General features: G+C 48.6%; 1 protein-coding gene across 2 annotated transcripts in view; it reads right to left on the bottom strand.

Moving 5' to 3' along the window:
- The window catches only part of ASAP1 (ArfGAP with SH3 domain, ankyrin repeat and PH domain 1), a 344,270-nt gene that overhangs the window by 305,484 nt on the left and 24,442 nt on the right, over positions 1–14,344 (bottom strand). The window contains exon 2 of one of the 2 annotated variants that reach the window (XM_047783238.1): positions 2,005–2,090. In XM_047783238.1, the coding sequence (XP_047639194.1) occupies positions 2,005–2,063 (59 nt within the window). In that variant the 5' untranslated portion in view covers positions 2,064–2,090. Of the gene's footprint in view, positions 1–2,004; positions 2,106–14,344 lie in introns of those variants that run through there. The other variant, XM_047783241.1, reaches the window with a different exon arrangement.

Raw genomic sequence — 14,344 nt, 5'->3', positions numbered from 1 at the left:
CGACCCCTGGGCTGGGAACCTCCATATGCCATGGGTGCGGCCCTGATAAGCAAAAAAAAAAAAAAAAAAGAACTACGAGTAGCAATAGTACCGCAGCAGCAGCAGAAGAGGTAAGGGGAGGAGTAACACTAAAGTAACAGTAAAGCAGTACTTGGAAGAGTAGAAGCAACAGTAGCAGTGACAACTGAAGCAGTAATAGTGGTAATAGAGGTGGTAGCGGTAGCAATAGCTAACACTTACATAGCATTTATTATGTTCCAGGTACTGGTCCCAGTGCTTTCCTCAACCCATCTAGTGCTCACAGCGACTCGTACATGTATGATTTTACAGATAAAGAAACTGAGGCACAGAAGTTAAGCAGCTTTCCCAAGGTCACATAACTACAGAGCCACGAATCCAGGCTTTTAACACCGGCAGTCTGGCGACAGAGCCTACCTTCTTTAGAGCAATCTTTCAGTAACTATTTGCGTGGCAAAGAAAGATCTTTCCTCCAACATCTGACATTTGCAAAACTAAGGTCACTTTCATGTTAGAGTCTCTCTCTCTCTCTGCATTTTTTTTTTTTTTGTCTTTTTAGGGCCACAAGTGTGGCATATGGAGGTTCCCAGGCTAGAAGTCAAATTGGAGCTGTAGCCGCGGGCCTACACCACAGCCACAGCAACTCGGGATCCGAGCCGCGTCTGCAACTTACACCACAACTCACGGCAACACCGGATCCCTAACCCACTGAGCGAGGCCAGGGATCAAACCCGAAACCTCATGGTTCCTAGTCGGATTCCTTTCCGCTGCACCACGACAGGAACTCCTCATGCTGGAGTCTTGATTTATAAAACAAAGAGAAATAAAATATGGTTCTGGGTAATCCTGTAAGAGTCAAACTATGAAACGAAGCAGGTAGAGTCTCATTTATCCTGGAAGATGATAACAGGCCCCTGTCACCTCATGTCTGGGTCACATCAAAGCCCCACAATTAGCCTCCCTGCCTACAGCCTCTCACCTCTCCTATCCATTCAGGACATTCTTGTTTGTCTAATTATCCCTAAAAATTACTTCCATCTTAAAAATTGGAATAATTATAATACTCTATAGCCCTAAGTAATATGACACCTTATCATACACCTTTTTTTCTAATCTGCACAAAAACCTGAAACATAAATATCATTACCTTGATTTCACTGAAGAGAAAACAGAACAGAAGTTTGGCATTTTGCCTGCACTCACACAAAAAGTTGGTGGCAGAGCCAAGACGCAACCACCCCTCCGGCCCCCACACTCTTTCCACCGCTAAAGCGAAACAGCAATCTTAGCAGGTCGACCCTGTGTCAAGTCACCCTGGCAACTTGAAGACGCTCAGGCTCTTTTGAGTTTTCTCTGCCTAGTTTTCTTGGCTCTTCCTGTCCAGTCCACTTTTTCACCATCCACCAACACACCTCCACCCACTGAGGTCGGATGTCTTAGGCTCTATCACATGCCCCATGCCAGGTCCCGGTGTTCCCAGCTGCAAAACGGGGCAAATCATACCTCTACCAAGAGGCCATGTTGCAGGAGGAAAAAGGCGGGAGGCCTGGAATCAGGAAAACTTGTTTCAAATCCAGTTGGACACATTCTCTGTCTGTAGAATGAATGTCAGCCCTTCCCAGCAGGACCGTTGGGTGGACTGAATGAAACCAAGTTTTCAAAAGAGCCACTCGGCTGAAATAGCACCTATTATTATTGGTGGTCTGGTTTCTGCTGCCATTCCTGACTTCATTCGGGTACCACCCCACCCCCAGCTCTCCCTCTGCACACAGGAGCGAGGTCACGGGATAGGAAACACTTGAAAAATGCAGCTCTACAAACGCGAAAGATCTGTTCGCCGCTAATATTCATATGCCTGGTGTCTCTCTTAGACTCCGGTGCTTGAGTTTGATCAAATTTTGCATTTCAACCCCCTTGCCTCCCCAAAGAACCCCCTCAACATCTCCCAGCTGGGCTCTCTGGACAGGATGAGCTCAGAGCACTCACCGATTCCATAGTGAATCTCTTGATGAAAAACTGGAGAGCCTGGAGGCTGATGATCTCATGTCTCAGCCGTCACATCAGAAAATCACCTGGATGGGGGGGCAGGAGAAAAGGTGACAAGAGTCATCCAGCAGGACTAGGCAGAAGACATCATCTCAGACCAGGACCCTTGTTAGGAATGTCCTCATACCAGAGTGGCTGTCCAGAATGGGAAGGAAAACTGGGGAAACCACAGTGTCAGCAATCCACATGAGGGCTGACATCTCCAGCGCTGAATCCCTGCACTCAGGAACTTGCTGTTCTATTTCTAGCTCAACGTTGGAGAGCAATTTACAAGTCATTAACATCTCTAGACCTGGGCTCCTAAACATGAAATCAAATTGCACTGACAGGTGCGGCAGACGGACAGACAGCCGCAGCTGTGTGCCTGCGGGAAGCAGAGGCATCCCCCCAGCCAAGGGAATCGGCCCCAGGAAGATGGTGGAGAAATAGGAATCCACATATTTCTGAGCTGGAGAGAGGGTTTTAATTAATTCAGGCATACCGAAACTTAATTAATTGCTGAGTGCACAGAGCACAGGAAGTCTGGGATTAAAGGTGTTACATAAGGGAACAGCTTCAATATTTTTGGAATGAAGGGGAAACAGAGGTGGGGATGTGAAAACAAGACAGGCTAGGGGACCCGCCGGGTCCTTCTCCAGTGATCCCCCAGCTAGGCGTGGTACCTCCACCTGGGGCCGGAAACTAGGGGAGCCGCTGGACATACCATCTCCCTTCAGCCTGTATGGAATCCATCCCTAAAAGCCATGTGTCTCTTGCTTCCTGAACACCTCTCAACCTGTCTCTCTCCATCACCAATGACACAACCCTGGACCAACCCTCCATTGTTCTCAACTAGGCTGCTTCGACTGCCTCCTAATTCTTTTTTTTTTTTTTTTCCTTTCTCTTTTAGGGCCACAAGTGCGGCATATGGAGGTTCCCAGGCTACAGGTCAAATTGGAGCTGCAGCTTCCGGCCTACACCACAGCCACAGCAACGCCAGGTCTGGGCAGCATCTGCAACCTACACCACAGCTCACAGCAACACCGGAACCCCAACCCACTGAGAAAGGCCAGGGATTGAAACTGCATCCTCATGGATACTAGTCGGATTCATTTCTGCTGTGCCACGACAGGAACTCCCCAGAATAAACTCTTTAAAACACAAATCTGATTGTGTCACCTCTCCACCTCGAACTTAACATTCTTCAGTGGCTTCTAAGTGCTTCAGGATAAAAATCATTTAACATAGTTTGACTCTTGCCCACCTCCCTGACCTCAACGTGTCCACCTGGGCTCAGTGCTGCAGCCACATGACCTTCTTTCAGACCCTGCAAGTTGTCACCATCCTTCTGCCCCCGGACCTTTGCCCATGCTATTCCCTCTGCCTGTTAGGCTTCCTCACTCACTTTGCCTAGTTAACTCCCGTACTTCTTTATTTTTTTTTATTTTATTTTTTTATATTAAAAAAATTTTTTATTACTCAATTAATTTATTACATTTGTAGTTATACAATGACTCCTGTACTTCTTTAAATCTGACTGCCTCAGGGAATCTCTTCCTACCCCTCCAGGAGATTAGATCACAGATTTTATCTTAGTTTTTAATTTTTTTTGCTTTTTAGGGCCACACTCGTGGCATATGGAGGTTCCCAGGTTAGGGGTCGAATTGGAGCTGCAGCTGCTGGCCTACACTAGAGCCACAGTAACACGGGATCCAAGCCGCATCTGTGACTACACCACAGCTCATGGCCACACTGGATCCTTGACCCACTGAGCAAGGCCAGGGATCGAACCCTCAACCTCATGGTTCCTAGTCACATTCGTACCAGCTGCACCAGGATGGGAACTCCTTATCTCAGTTTTTAACTATGCATTCATGTATGTGAAGACTGATTAACATCTGTTGATTTGATCTGAGTATAAGTGATGTGAGTCCAAAGACGGTGTTTGGATTTTCTCACTGGCGCATCCCCAGCACCAGCTACACGGTGCCCAGCACAGTATTTAATCAATACTTGTTGCATAAATGGTCAAGCCCCTTTCTTCAACCTTAGATGCCAACAGTAATTGGCTGAATCTTCCTGAGCTTTGAATCACACCTCTAAATTAGATGGGGAATTGATAATCTTATCCTAAAATTCATATGGCAATGCAACAAACTCAGGAAAGCCAATGGATGGCTCACATTTCCCGATTTCAAAACCTACGACAGGGAGTTCCCGTCGTGGCGCAGTGGTTAACGAACCCGACTAGGAACCATGGGGTTGCGGGTTCAATCCCTGGCCTTGCTCAGGGGGTTAACGATCCGGCGTTGCCGTGAGCTGTGGTGTAGGTTGCAGACGCGGCTCGGATCCCACGTTGCTGTGGCTCTGGCGTAGGCTGGTGGCTACAGCTCCAATTCGACCCCTAGCCTGGGAACCTCCATATGCCGCAAGAGTGGCCCAAGAAAATGGCAAAAAGACAAAAAAAAAAAAAACCTACGACAAAGCTGAAATAATCAAGACAGCGTGGTGCTGGCATAAGCGTAAACATATGCTCTCTCTCAGAATCACACACCGTGATCTTCCCCAGACGCTCACCTCCTGAGCCCAGCGTGACTCAGTACACGTCTTGCATAAATAATCAGTGTCTCTCCCAGCTCCCTCCTCACCTCGCCTTTCCTCTGTCTTCCTCGCTTCATCCCAGCATACAAACGAGTACAGGCTGCTCCTACCTGTCACTCCCGACCTGAATTTGAATTGCGCACCCTGCCCTTGTCACGCGACTTGTAGTACATCCCACTACAGCAGGTGCTGGTTCTTCCCGTCCCCCACCGGGTTCTGGAAAAGTCTGGATTGACTTGTTTAAGTCATTGGAACGAGGATGGAAGCAACAGTGTCCTGGGCCCAAGTCTCCCTGTTGCTCTCCTGTGATGTGTCACCCGAGGCGTACGTCTGTCTCCCTAACCCCTCTCCGCTGCTGCCTTTCAGCCTGGACCCCCCAGTGAAGACACATGGAATAGATGCGAACCCAACCTGAAGTCCAGCCTGAGCCAGCCAAGCCCAGCCTGCAACAGCCAAGCCTCAACTGACCCACAGACTCGTGAAAATAAAACACCTGCTGTCAGGCAAGCCACTGCAATTCTGTGGGTGTTGTCACTCAGCAAAAGCTGACTGATACACATGGGAACGCTAACTTATGGACACCAATGAGAATCCACACAACTGGCACATGCAAAAGCTTGTACACAGACTGCACAGGTGTGACGACAACCAGCAAAGCCACCTCTTGCAGTAAACACCCCTCCTCGGTGCCAATTTGACCCTCACAACAATCCTGCAAGGTAGGCATCAGGCCAGCTTTACAGATGAGAACATCAAGGCTCAGAGATATGAAATAGTGTGCCCAAGACAATGTGTGGCAGAACTGGGATCCCAGGAGGTCTCACTGTGATGCAATAGCACCAGGATGTAGGTTCAAGTCCAGCCTGGCATGGTGGGTTAAAGGTTCTGGCATTGCCAAGCTGCGGCATAGGTCAAAACTTAGGCTCGGACCTGATCCCTGGCCAGGGAAAACTCCATATGCCAGAGCTGCCAAAAAAAAAAAAAAACCAACTGGGATCCCAACCCAGTTTTATGGTGGGTCTCACAAAGCAGAGCGTTTAATGAGATTAGACAAAGTGTATCCCATAATAGTTCTAAATTCTACTTTTCTTCTTCTTCTTTTTTTGTCTACCCCCGTGGCACATGGAAGTTACCAGGCCAGGGATCAAACCTGAGCCGCAGTCTGACTCAAAAAGTCTAAGCCAGGCTTCCCCTCCTTACAAGAACTCAACGATGCTCATGAGACCCACAGCTGTCACCTGAGTCCCTGGTCCACCAATCCACCTCCAGCCTTGGCCTTCCTCCTTTCATGGGTCTTCCCAAGACACTGGCAGAACGAGTGGCAAGGCCACGGGGATTCAAGTCAAATGCCCTGAGTTCCAGGACGGTCTGCCCCAAAGCAGAGCATTGTTTGGGTCGGGGAGCTTCTCTGGCTGCCGGGTCCCTTGTTTGTGAAATGAGGCCAGCATCCTAGCCTGACCTACGTCACTAGACAGGCGTGAACCCCCAGAGAGATGGTGTGTGAAAGAGCTGGGTGAGGTGTGACACCAGCCCATTCGCATCCTGCTTCCTCGACTCTGAATCCCCTCGAATTAGCTTAGTATCTACGTATATGTCAGTGTTGCACCCACACTGCTTTTCGACTACTGATGCTTTGAGACTGACTTTTTAGGGCCACACCCATGGCATGTGGAAGTTCTTGGGCCAGGGACAGAACCTGCACCACAGGAGCCACCCAAGCTGCGAAAGTGACAAAGCCAGATTAACTGGGTGCACCACAAGAGAACTCTGAGACTGATTTTTTTTTAACAGAGGTTATTTTTTTCCATATGAAAGTAACCCAGGTCCATCACAAAAGCCATGAAAGTAAAAAAAAAATTTTTTTTGTCTTTTGTCTTTTTGAGGGCCGCACTCACAGCACTTGGAGGTTCCCAGGCTAGAGGTCTAATCGGAGCTACAGCTGCAAGCCTACGCTAGAGCCACAGCAACGCCAGATCCGAGCCGCGTCTGTGACCTACACCACAGCTCATGGCAATGCCAGATCCTTAACCCACTGAGGCCAGGGATCGAACCCGCAACCTCATGGTTCCTAGTCGGATTCGTTTCCACTGTGCCACAATGGGAACTCCGTAAAATATTTTTATTATACCAGTACCCAGAGATACATAGGATTTTAAGGCTATTTCCTTTCTGGGACTGGTTTTTGTAAAAGTCAAACAAATAATGCATTTCAATTAACACGATTTTCTTAGAACCAGAGAACTACCAGTAAATTAAAAAGAAATACCACTTTGCATTCATTCACTCATTCATTCAAGGATTATTTGTTTTGGACCCACCGTATGCCAGGAAGACAGGCAAGAATACAGAAAAAAAGTTCACAATCTCAAGAAACTAGCATTCATTCATTCATTCATGCATCCCCTCTTTTTTTTATGGCTGCACCTGCGGCATATGGAAGTTCCCAGGCTAGAGGTCAAATGGGAGCTGCAGCTGAGGTCTATGCCACAGTCATGGCAATGAAGGATCCAAGCCGTATCTGTGACCTATGCTGCTGCTTATGAGCAAGGCCAGGGATCAAACTTGCACCTTCATGGACACTATGCCAAGTTCTTAACCCACTGAACCACAACGGGAACTCCCTTACTCATTAATTTTTTTTAACTCAACAAATAAATGGAGCACCAATTATATGTGGAGCATTTGCTAATAGTAATAGCAACAGCTTCTTCACTAGACTTTGTATTCTAACAATTTGCCTTATTACTAAAAGTTGGGACTTCCCGTCATGGCGCAGCAGAAAGGAATCCGACTAAGAACCATGAGGTTGCAGGTTCAATCCCTGGCCTCACTCAGTGGGTTAAGAATCCGGCATTGCTGTGAGCTGTGGTATAGGTCGCAGACTCGGCTCAGATCTGGTATTGCTGTGGCTCTGGCATAGGCCAGCAGTTGTGGCTCTGATTGGACCCTTAGCCTGGGAATCTCCATATGCCTTGGGTGTGGCCCTAAGAAGACAAATGACAAAAAAAAAAAAAAAAAAAAAGTTGGCCCTTAGGAGTTCCTGCTGTGGCACAGTGGTTAAGAATCCAACTGTGCGGAGGCACAGGTTTGATCCTCAGCCTGGCGCAGTGGGTTAAAGAATCTGGTGTAGGTCGAAGCTGTGGCTGGGATTCAATCCCTGGCCCAATCCATAGGCCCTCAGGTGTAGCCATTTAAAAAAAAAAAAAATTGGCCCTTAGAACAAACGCATTTAGGTCAAAACTCAGAAGATAGCTCTTTGGTGTGTTATTTATCCTTTCATACTTCAGTTTTCTCATCTTTAAAACTGAGATAATTAAAGTACCTATCGCATATAATCACTAAGAATTAGATAACGTAGTTCAAGCACCTGGCAAAATGGTAACCAGTAGCGGTGGTAATATCATCATCTTGTTGAATCCACACAACCATCCTACAAGAATCTGAAACTCAGAAGTTAGGGAACTAGTCGGAGGTCATGCAGGTTACCACTCTGGCTCCTGGGGTGCGATCCCACTGGGGACCCTCAGAGAGATAGGAACATACTCAGAATTGCCACCCCAGGTAAGGAAGCTCTGGCGTTTATAACTCCCATGCCTCCCTGACTGAGCACAGCTGGGGGATGGCTTCAGAGAAGCAGGAAGCCCTCCCTGGAAACAGGTATCATCTGCAGAGCCCTCCCGAAGAGGCTCAGACACACAGCAGGGAACACACAGCATCTGTAACTAGATGCTCAATAAGCAGACGTCAGAGGAGTGAGTGGACATGGGCTATCAACCTCCATGCTCTTCTATAACCTCTCACTTCGGCCTGCCACCAGTGACAGAAGATTTAAAGCACCTCCCTGCTAGACTGAACCAGAATTCACTACCATCAAGCGTCGAATTTTTAACCCACCCACACTTCTGCTTTTTCCATTGAAATTCTATTCAGTGAATTACGGTACCTTGTCCCAACAGCCATCCTACATGCTATGCAGGAAGAGGGGCATACATCATGGGTACATCAACCCTTCTTTACTGCCAATCCCCAAATAGGTGTTGAGTTTTAGTCAACAGAAGTGACTTCACGGACGCTGGGATCTGCATCCTTTTATAGAGGATGTTATGACCTCTCGAGTCATCTGCAGCTGGCTACAGCCCGGACAGTTTTCTTTGTTCCCATGGCATCACGGCAAACACTTTTCCTATTTACTGATGTGATGCTTTCCTGTTCTGTAGGAACTGTATTTAGAAAACTAGGGTCCTAAAGAAAAGACCCTAAATACAAATTCTGCAATCTTCCTCTTACCTACTCAAAGTCCAGTTTGTCCAGCCCCACTTGAAAGGCCTTCTCTTTCAAAAAGTTCTCTCCAGGAGTTCTTGTTCTGGCTCAGTGGTTAACGAATCCGACTAAGAACCATGAGGTTGTGCGTTCGATCCCTGGCCTTGCTCAGTGGGTTAAGGACCCAGCGTTGCCGTGAGCTGTGGTGTAGGTTGCAGATGTGGCTCGGATCCAGCATTGCTGTGGCTCTGGCGTAGGCCGGCAGCTATAGCTCTGATTCAACCTCTAGCCTGGCAACCTCCATACGCCATGGGCGAGGCCCTAAAAAGCAAAATCAATCAATCAAAATATAAATAAAATAATAATAACAGCATCCCCTACTGATCATTCTCTAGGTACCAGACTCATCCTAGGCACACTCATTATCATATTCAATCCGCATCACAACTCTACTAGAAACTGTGATTGTCTGAATGTTATGATAGGAAAACGGAGGCCCACAGGAGTGATGTAACCTCTCATCACAGGGCTACTTGGTAAAGGCAGATTCAGGATTCAAACTTGGGATAGTTGACTTCAAAGTTCAGAGCTGTATTTATCATGCCAGGTAGAGCAGTGGGAATTGTGACTGAATACATCCCATTTGGGATTATTTTCCGATTGTTTCAAATAAGTAAGTCAAGCCTCTTCTCCTGAAGCCATTCAGGAATTGAGTGGTGGGAGTTCCCTTTTGGTGCAGTGGGTTAAGGATCCAGCATTGTCACTGAAGCACCTCACGTCACTGCTGTGATGCAAGCTTGATCCCTGGCCTGGGGCCTTCCGCATGCCATGGTCATGGCCAAAAAAAAAGAAGAAGTGAATCCAGAGACCACCTGAGTTGGTCACGGGGATTTTGTACCAATTACTAGGTCTCTCAGTTTCCATATCCACTAGCAAACAACCAGCCCTGCCTCCCTACCTGCCCTGAGCAGCCCTGAGTTATTCACCTATGACTTCAGCCAGGTAACTCTGGACCCTTGCTGTTTCCTCCTGCCCACCAGCAAGTCTTTGGGATGGGCTGCTCCTACTGGCTCCATCTGCCCAGGATGACCCAATCAAGGTAGGCTGCAGGAGGAAGCAGACCAGACTCTGCAGAAGCCCAGCCCAAGAAAGCCAAGTACAGCTGAGGTGCTCTAACCCACAATGACGTCACCACTGGCCCATCCCCTCCCTCACTGGTTAAAAGAACAAAGATGGTTTGCGTCTCTCCCCTCCGAAGAAGTCATGATGCACAAAACCAGAAGCACTCTCTCGCTGGATTATAAACTCGCAATGACCACGGCCATGTCTTAGATCCCATTTCCTGCGTGAACTGCACCCTGGGCTGCAGTGAGAAGGCAAACTTGGGTGGTTTGAGACCACAGTCCAGTGGGGGCAGGGAGACTGGTACAGACACGACAGGAAGAATGAACTTCCATAAGTGACCTAATCTGGATGTGAACACACCACAGGACCTGCCTCACAAGCATCTAGTAAGCGCCTACTGCATGCTATTTCCTATCGGCTAGAGCTTCCCATAAATGAGACTCATCTGTTAGAAAAATGCAACCATCCATTCATTCATTTATTGAAAAAATGTTTGGCAAGCTAAATAAACATCAAAAATATAATCATGGTTGGCAAAATCAGCCTGGTCTCTGCTTAGAGCCCATGTTTAAGAGAATCAGACCTTGGAGTTCCCTAGTGGCTCAGCGGGGTTAAGGATCCAACTTTGTCACTGCTGTGGCACGTGCGGGTTTGATCCCTGGCTCCAGAACTTCTGCACGCTGTGGGTATGGCCAAAAAATAAAAGATCTTAAAATGAGAAGAAAAAAAAGAGAGAATCAGACCTTAACCAAATGAGAAAAAGACCAAGTGCTGGGTGTCACGGGAACCCATGAACTACGGGTGAATAATAAATCCTCAGCTTCTTTCTTTCTTTTTTAAGGGCCACCCAGGAGGCACATGGAAGTTCCCAGGCTAGGGGTCGAACCGGAGCTGCAGCTGCCAGCCACCACATCCATAGCAACTCCAGATCCTTAAGCCACTGAGTGAGGCCAGGGGTCAAACCAGCATCCTCATGGATACTCGTCGGAGTCCTTTCCGCTGACCTACGACAGGAACTCCCAATCCTCAGCTTCTTCAAAAGTTGCATCCTGAGAATTTTGTGGCTCTTAAAACAAGTCAAAGTCAGAGAAACAGGCTGTGAGCTGAGAACACCCAAGTCACCTGGAGAGCTATGGCTTTGGGGGCCGGCTGGGCTCACTCACTAGCCACGTGCCCCCTCCTCGTGCCTGCAGGAGTAGGCTCAACTCTGCCTGTGCCACTGCAAAATGACAGTCCCTTCCCAGTCCCCTGGGAAGAGCTGCCAGTGTGGAGTGTGAAATCTGCAGGTGCCTAGGGTTTGTTGCACTACCGGCTGTTTCTAATAGCACGATCAGGTCCTTGCAAACAATCATGTGTTTACACTCAGCGAGCACACTAAGCCCAGAGCCATCTGTGCCGCTGCCCCGGGGCTTACTGCGTAGGTGAAGGAGCAGCAGGCGGCGGGCTGGGGACTTTCCCAAGCACTGGAAAGAGAACAGGCTTTGGAGCACGAAGACTCAGCTCCGACCACCGGCTCTCCCCTCTAATGCTGTGTGACTCTGGGCCGTGAACTTCGCTTCTGTGAGTCTGTGTCTTCTTCTGGAAAGTGGGAGTGGCAGCAGACAACGCTGATGCCCCACACGTTCCCTTGATGCTCACAAGTCCATTCAAGGCCAAGTGCATCCTCCTGCAAGCAACCGCTGAGACTTCCTGCCTGAGAGCTTGCTCTCCGCCACCAAGGGCCAGGTGAGAAGTGCCCAAGAAATAATACTCTCGGATGGGGCCATCACACAAGGACATGAGAAGTGCAGGACAGAGCGGATGTCTGGGTGGACAAGTGCCCCTCCAGGGACAACCCACAACTAGAAAGGATGTCAGCAGCCAAGGTCCTGACTTGGCAGCCTCTCAGCAAGGCCAGCATCATGGACATGATTCCTATAGCTGGTCATCCTGTGGTCATCCACCGGCCACTGCCCTGGCCAAGGAAAAGGGGGTCAGGATGGAAAGGATTCTGCATGGAAAGCTGCTTATCCACGTCCTATGTGTACCAGACCACACAAACAATAGCTTCTTTAATCCTCAAAGCAACCCTAGGAGACAGGCATTATTATTGTTCCATTCTAGAGAGAGGAAACTGAGGCTAAGGCTGGATGAGCATCTTTTGAGGGTCTGCACAGCTGGTATGTGGAACCTAGATCTGTCTGGCTCCAAAAGACTATTCTTTCCTGCCAATCCCACTAGGCTCTGAAAGCAGAAGCGGGAGTTCCTGTTGTGGTGCAGCAGAAACAAATCCCACTAGGAACCATGAGGTTGCGGGTTCAATCCCTGACCTCGCTCAGTGGGTTAAGGATCTGGCGTTGCTGTGAGCTGTGGTGTAGGTCACAGACGCAGCTGGGAGGCTGGCAGCAACAGCTCCAATGAGACCCCTAGCCTGGGAACCTTGGGAGGGAGATCTCGCTGTACGGACTTCTCTCCCAGGGCTAGGACTAAAAAAGACATGTAACAAGCCAGCAAGACCAGCCTCACCACTCAAGCTCACTCCTAACTCCCTGGAGTAGGTCTGATCAACATCAACCAACTGGGGCAACCCGACTTGACAACACTCTTTGGAATCGCATTATTCCTTCCTTCCTATGACAGCCCTATTTTCACATCTCACCATTTCTGGAACACAGTGTGTCTTCCCATCAATGAAACTGCATGTGGCAGAGCTTCTGTTTCACCTCCAACGCTGTGATCATGTCAAGAACGCATGTTGCGATCAAAGGCATCTCAGAATCAAAAGAAATAATATCTAAGAAATGTTCAAGTCTCTTCCAGGTAAAGCCCGGAGCAGTCCTTAGAGGCCGTAAGTTCGAGAAATGAGAAGCCTAAACCGTCTCCTTCAGATCACCCAAAGAATTCCTGCAGCTGCCCTGCAGGAATGTTCACCCCGCAATTTCCCCATCTACCTGTGGCTCAGAAACCCCAGGTGTGGAATCCATGCTTATCTGCGCTGCTGCTAAGAAAAGGAAGGGAATTCCACCTGTCGGTCTGTAGCAAACAAGTGCCAATTATATTGCCGATTACATCATAAAATCATGAAATACATACAATGACTCTACCCTCTATTTTGCCAGACTCATTCATCCATCCACCCATCTGTCCACTCATTCCTTCAACAGTTCAACAGATGCCATATCTAAATTGGGCACCTGGGAGTTCCCGTCGTTGTGATGCAGTGGAAATGAATCCAACTAGGAACCATGAGGTTTCGGGGTCGATCCCTGGGCTTACTCAGTGGGTTAGGAATCCGGTGTTACCATGAGCTGTGGTGTAGGTCACAGATGTGGCTCAGATCTGGCGTGGCTGTGGCTGTGGCGTAGGCTGGTGGCAACAGCTCCTGATTCGACCTCTAGCCTGGGAACCTCCACATGCCGTGGGTGCAGCCCTAAAAAGACAAAAAGAAAAATAAAAAACTAAATTGGGCACCTTCTTCTGATGGAAGGCACAGAGGAATCAAGAGTTGGTGGTACCTACAAAAATGAACTTAGGGAGTTCCCGTCATGGTGCAGTGGTTAACGAATCCGACTAGGAACCATGAGGTTGCGGGTTCGGTCCCTGCCCTTGCTCAGTGGGTCAAGGTTCCGGCGTTGCCGTGAGCTGTGGTGTAGGTCGCAGACACGGCTCGGATCCTGCGTTGCTGTGGCTCCGGGGTAGGCCGGTGGCTACAGCTCCGATTCGACCCCTAGCCCGGGAACCTCCATATGCCGCAGGAGCGGTTCAAGAAATGGCAAAAAGACAAAAGACAAACAAAAAAAAATGAACTTAGCACAAAGTTTAGAAACAGTACAGAGGATGGAATAAAGTGGGTTCACAGAGGAGCTGGTCCAGGAATGTCCACATGCCCCAGGAGTGGCCGAAACAACAACAACGAAGGAGCTGGAAGCAGCTTCAGATTATTATTATTTCTTTTTTCTTTTTTTTTGCTTTTTAGGGTCACACCTGAGACACATGGAAGTTCCCAGCCCAGGGACAGCATCAGAGCTGCAGCTGCCGGCCTACACCACAGCCAGAGCAACGTGGATCTGAGCTGTGTCTGTAACATACACCGCAGCTCAGAGCAACACCAGATCCCCGACCCACTGATCAAGGCCAGGGATCCAACCCGCATCCTCAGGGTTACTAGTTGGGTTGTTACCACTGAGTCCCAACAGGAACTCCCAATAAATACTTTCTGATGGGCTGACACTTTCCCTCAGGCGACTTACAATCACACCAGGTATAATACCTAAGAATAGGAAATAAGGGCAAAATGCCACACTGAAATAACTGCAGGAACATACTAGAACCCTGC

The sequence above is a fragment of the Phacochoerus africanus genome, chromosome 6 (assembly GCF_016906955.1).
Source record: "Phacochoerus africanus isolate WHEZ1 chromosome 6, ROS_Pafr_v1, whole genome shotgun sequence".
Taxonomy (NCBI): domain Eukaryota; kingdom Metazoa; phylum Chordata; class Mammalia; order Artiodactyla; family Suidae; genus Phacochoerus; species Phacochoerus africanus.
The sequence above is the reverse complement of the archived record's forward strand: the minus strand, read 5'-3'. Positions and strand labels throughout refer to the sequence as shown.